The sequence below is a fragment of the Echinops telfairi genome, unplaced genomic scaffold (genome assembly GCF_000313985.2).
Source record: "Echinops telfairi isolate 266 unplaced genomic scaffold, ASM31398v2 ScPeMD7_18;HRSCAF=68, whole genome shotgun sequence".
NCBI classification, from domain to species: Eukaryota; Metazoa; Chordata; class Mammalia; order Afrosoricida; family Tenrecidae; genus Echinops; species Echinops telfairi.
This window is the reverse complement of record NW_022103915.1, coordinates 1,413,472-1,417,740: the sequence shown is the minus strand read 5'-3', so window position 1 is coordinate 1,417,740 and position 4,269 is coordinate 1,413,472. Positions and strand designations below refer to the sequence as shown.

Here is a 4,269-nt window from a genome sequence, read left to right as displayed (position 1 = left end):
CTCCTGTCTTGATTCCCCCACACTTGCCCCCATGTCTCCTGTCTCCATCCCCCGGCCCCATCCCCTCACATCCCCCGTGCTTCCTGTCTCCACCCTCCACGTCCCCTGTGTCTTCGTCTCCATGTGCCCCTTGCCTTCTGAGGCAGAGGCTGCAGACCACACAGCCATGACAACTGTTGTTTTGTGCTGAGTGACTCCTTCCGCTTTGTTCTTTGCAGGATGGTTTGGGCTATCGGTGTCCTTACCTTGCCCTCTCGGGTTTAGGAGAAGCTAGACAACTTCTGCTAAGAAATGCCTCTGGGGTTTTGGTAGAGATTGTATTGTGTCCATAGGCTAAACTGGGAGTATTTCTATTTTAACAGTATCAGGTCTTGCAGCCCATGGACTCAGGTATCTTTCTATTTACTAAGGTCCTTCAACATTTCTTCTAATTCTTTTGAAGGTTTCAGTGTACAAGTCTTGTGCATCCCATGTTAAATTTATTCTTAAGTATTTTATTTTTTAATGCTATAATAAGCAGAGTTGTGTTATTTACTTCCTTTATGGATGGTTCATTGCTAATATCCAGTACTCATAATTGATTTTGCTTTTAATGTTGATCTTGCGTCCTTCTGTAGCTCTGCTAGTTTGCTGTGTGAAAGTCCTAATGTCGATGCTGAAATGCACTTCCAGGTCAAAGGGCAACACTGAATGCAGAAGAAATGGCTGATTTTTACAAGGACTTTCTCAGTAAGAATTTCCAGAAGCATATGTATTATAACAGGTAGGCGTTTACTTTTTTCTAGATTGGGTAGGGTGCAAACAAGCAGAATGCAGTGGCCTTCGTGTTTCTGTCCAAGAGAGGATAACTTTATGGGCCCTTACTCGTCTCTATGCAGCCGCTGGCTGGTTTCATTCCCGTGGAGACACCCTGGCTGTTAGCCCTCCTTGGGACCGCAGCGGTGATGACGTTGCTGCGTAAACCAGTTGGAACTGCTTGTCACGTGGGCCCGTGGGTGTCAGAGCAGCGTTGTGCTCCACAGGCTTTCAGTGGCCTGTCTCTTCGGAAGTGAGTCCTCAGGCCTTTCTCCCACAGCACCCCCAGCGGCATTCCCTTGGTCTGGGTCTGTAGAGCCGGGGGCCCAGCGGGTGAATGCCTGACTGCTCCTGGTGAGGTTGACGGTTAGAAATGCCACTTCCTGCTCAGGAGGAAGAGGAAGAGGAGGCCTTCTGCTCTCCCCTGTGGGCATCGACTCAGCAGCGTTGCGCGTGAGTTTTTTGGTGTGGTGGTAACCGATGGCTCGTCTGGGGTTCCATGGCTAGAGGTGGTGGTTGACAGGGCCACATCAGGGCATTGTTCTTCGCCTAGAAATTTGATGAGTCAGAAGGAAGAGTCACCAAAGGAGGCAGCATTTTTCTACGTGGAAGATGGTGAGGGATCTCGGTGGCAGCCACCCACGGTGTTGAAGCCACCAAGCAGAAAAGCCAGCAAGAGCTATGTGAGGGAGGGCCCATGTGCCCCCTCAGCCTTTCTGTCTCTGTCAGGCCGGTGCCATCCCGTCCAGGGCCACAGGCGCCACCTAGGGGCCGCTCTGCACAACAGCATCCGGTGCTGTGCTGTGGAATCTCCGGGCCTCCCCTCTGTAGGGAAATGGGGGTGTGGCTACAGAACAGCCATCCCCAAAGGATACAAGAGTGTTTGGGGTCGTTGGATAAGGTTACAGGTTACTGTTATCTTGTAAACAGAGACTAGAGCGGCCCCATGGGGCAGGAGCAGAGCTGCCCCTGCAGGCCACAGTCCCTCAGAGGTGCTGATGGACTCGGAGCACTGAGCTCCCGCTCCTCCTGGGCAATAGGTGGTATTGGTAAATTGCTGCTCACTTTATGGGGTCCAATAACGGTGTTGTCAGTCCCTGCCATCCAGTCAGTCCTTCCTCACTGTCACCCTGTCTGACAGAGGAGAGCTTCCCCTTTCTGTAAAGGTTTCTGGGAGCAGAACACCTCCTCTTTCTCCCTTGGGGATGTTGGTGGGCTCAAACTGCTAACCTTGAGGCCAGCAGCGATCCGTCGCCATGCAGCCACCAGCACCCCCGTAATGTGCATTTCCTGAATGTGCACGTGTGACTACATCCCCAGGGGCGACAGTGAGCCCTCTCTCCTGCACTGCAGGCTCCTGGCGCGGCGCCCCTCGGGTTTGAGGCATAGGCTGGAGATGCTTACCAAGCTGTCTTTGCCACTGCCTCCTCCTCCTCCTCCTCTCCCAGATGTAGTGGTTAGGACAGTGCCGTGTGTGTGTGTGTGTGTGTGTGTGTGTGTGTGTGTGTGTTGGGGTGGCTGAGACTGGCTTTAGCACAGCAGCAGTGTGGCAGTGATGAGGGGCAACACTTGTCTTCAGTGACCAGTGTAACTGCCCCTGAGCTGCGGCCCGACTGGGGTGTGTCTAGACTGAGCACGCTGGCTGCTCTGGGGCAGGGTGGCCATTGTCAAAGCGGGGACTTAGGGCTCTCTGTGGGCAAATTGGAAATTTCCAGGGGAAAAGGGTTTTTGAAAACAAAGCAAATGTCTTCATTGTCTGGTACAAGGACCAGGCCTGAGACGGTTTGATTCTGTTTGCGACGCTGCCTGTGGTCACTGTGGAAACCTCACCTGCTCGGCCGAGCGGGGGTTACTGCTCTTTCTTTACACCTTGGCTTCTGAAGGACCACCTGCACGATCCCTGATAAGCCTCATTTGGGGTGAGGGGGTCTAGTGAGCCCAGAGCTCCCCTTCCTGTGCAAGCACCCCACCACCCCACCCCTTCACCTGAGCCCAATGTCCGTCCCAGAAGCATTGCTTTTGAGAGAGGTAGGGGCAGCCTGGTCTCAGGGCCAGATTCCTGGGTCCGATGGAGAGAGATGAAGGTGCTCTGGCTAGGAGAGGCCCCCCACACCAGGGCTTCCAGAGAGGGGCATTGTCTGGGGGCTGCCCCCTCCCAGCTGTGCCGAGTCTGTGTCCAGGCTACGTTCCTGAGCCCAGTGGGCAGAGAACAGACGGGGACCTGTCGCCGTCCACTGGAATGTGGCCTCTCCCATTGAGACTGCCGACCTCGGGGAGGGGGGTGGGCTCCCCACAGCCTCTGGCTGAGATACTGGGATGGGCTCCGAGATAGAAGTAAGCAGAAGCTGGGATGTCCCAGAAGGGGACCCTGCACTTGGTGGTGTAGCCTTACCCCGCAGTGCTGTTCACTGCTGCTGATCCAGGCCAGTGCCGCCCTCAGCCGGAGGGGCCCGCTGTGGGCCCTGGGCTTCGTGGGGTCCTTCAGGGTCGGCCTTCACGAAACCTCAGAGTGGGTGGGGAGGAGGGGGCTGCTGCTGCGGGAGGGGCTGCCTGGCGCCTCATGCGCACGTCTCTTTTCCTGACCCATGCAGAGACTGGTACAGACGCAACTTTGCCATCACCGTCTTCATGGGGAGAGTGGCCCTGCACAGGGCCTGGAAGCGGCTCCGCTCAGGCCGGCGATGACCCAGCGAGCCTGGAGCCTGATGACTGCCGTGCTAGACCTGCCGCCGCATCCCAGATGGCTGGTGTCTCCGAGGGTCCCAAAGTGCAGGCACGGTCCCTCCAGGGCAGCAGTATGGCCAGGAGACATCAGTGTCCCTCCAGGTGGGGCATGACCCAGACTGCCTGACTCTGGCTTCCCAGGGGGTCCATGTCACATGGGGCAAAGGCACACAGCGTCTGCCAAGCAGAGCCCAGGAAATGCTAATAAAGTGTGACTTGACCACAGGGTGGTCCTGGCGCTGCTGCCTCCCCGTAGCCCCAGCTGTACCTGCCCTTCGCCAGCCCTGTCCATCCTTCCCTCTCCAGGGAGGCCCGGTCTTGCTCACCCAGGCCTCTCTGATGTCCCTCAGAAAGCCCTGGAAAATGGGCGATGGCCTTGGGGGTGAGGGGTAGGGTGTCTGTGGGACCCACCAGACACCCCCCATCCACAAAATTGGCTTTCAGAACCAGGGTCCATTAGCCAGTGTCCGCAAATGGCCAGAGGCTGCTTGGCAGACAGTTCTTTCTCCTAGATGAAGAGAGGGGAGCCCGGCTTCTCCTGCATTGGTGGCTCCCAGGCCCCTGACCCCGAGGCGGCTCCACAAACAGCATCAGAGTGTCCTGTCGCCTGCGTGTATTTGATGTGTGAAGCTGCATGACCTGCCAGTGGCCAAAGAGAGCAGGGCTGGGTGTGGCTTGCTACCACCCTGGAGGGTGGGCTAGTGGGCTGGGGTAGGGTTCAAGGATAGGGTGCTGGGTTAGGTAGGCTGC

At 56.6% G+C, this 4,269-nt stretch overlaps 1 protein-coding gene across 1 annotated transcript in view; it reads left to right on the top strand.

The window, feature by feature from the left end:
- LOC115868722 (cytochrome c oxidase assembly factor 8) overlaps positions 1-3,577 on the top strand; it is a 17,995-nt gene extending 14,418 nt beyond the window's left edge. Inside the window, exons 4-5 of the mRNA XM_030885009.2 lie at positions 673-763; positions 3,387-3,577. Coding sequence (XP_030740869.1) covers positions 673-763; positions 3,387-3,480 — 185 coding nt within the window. The 3' untranslated portion in view covers positions 3,481-3,577. The remainder of the gene's footprint in view (positions 1-672; positions 764-3,386) is intronic.
- Positions 3,578-4,269: the final 692 nt, after the last annotated feature.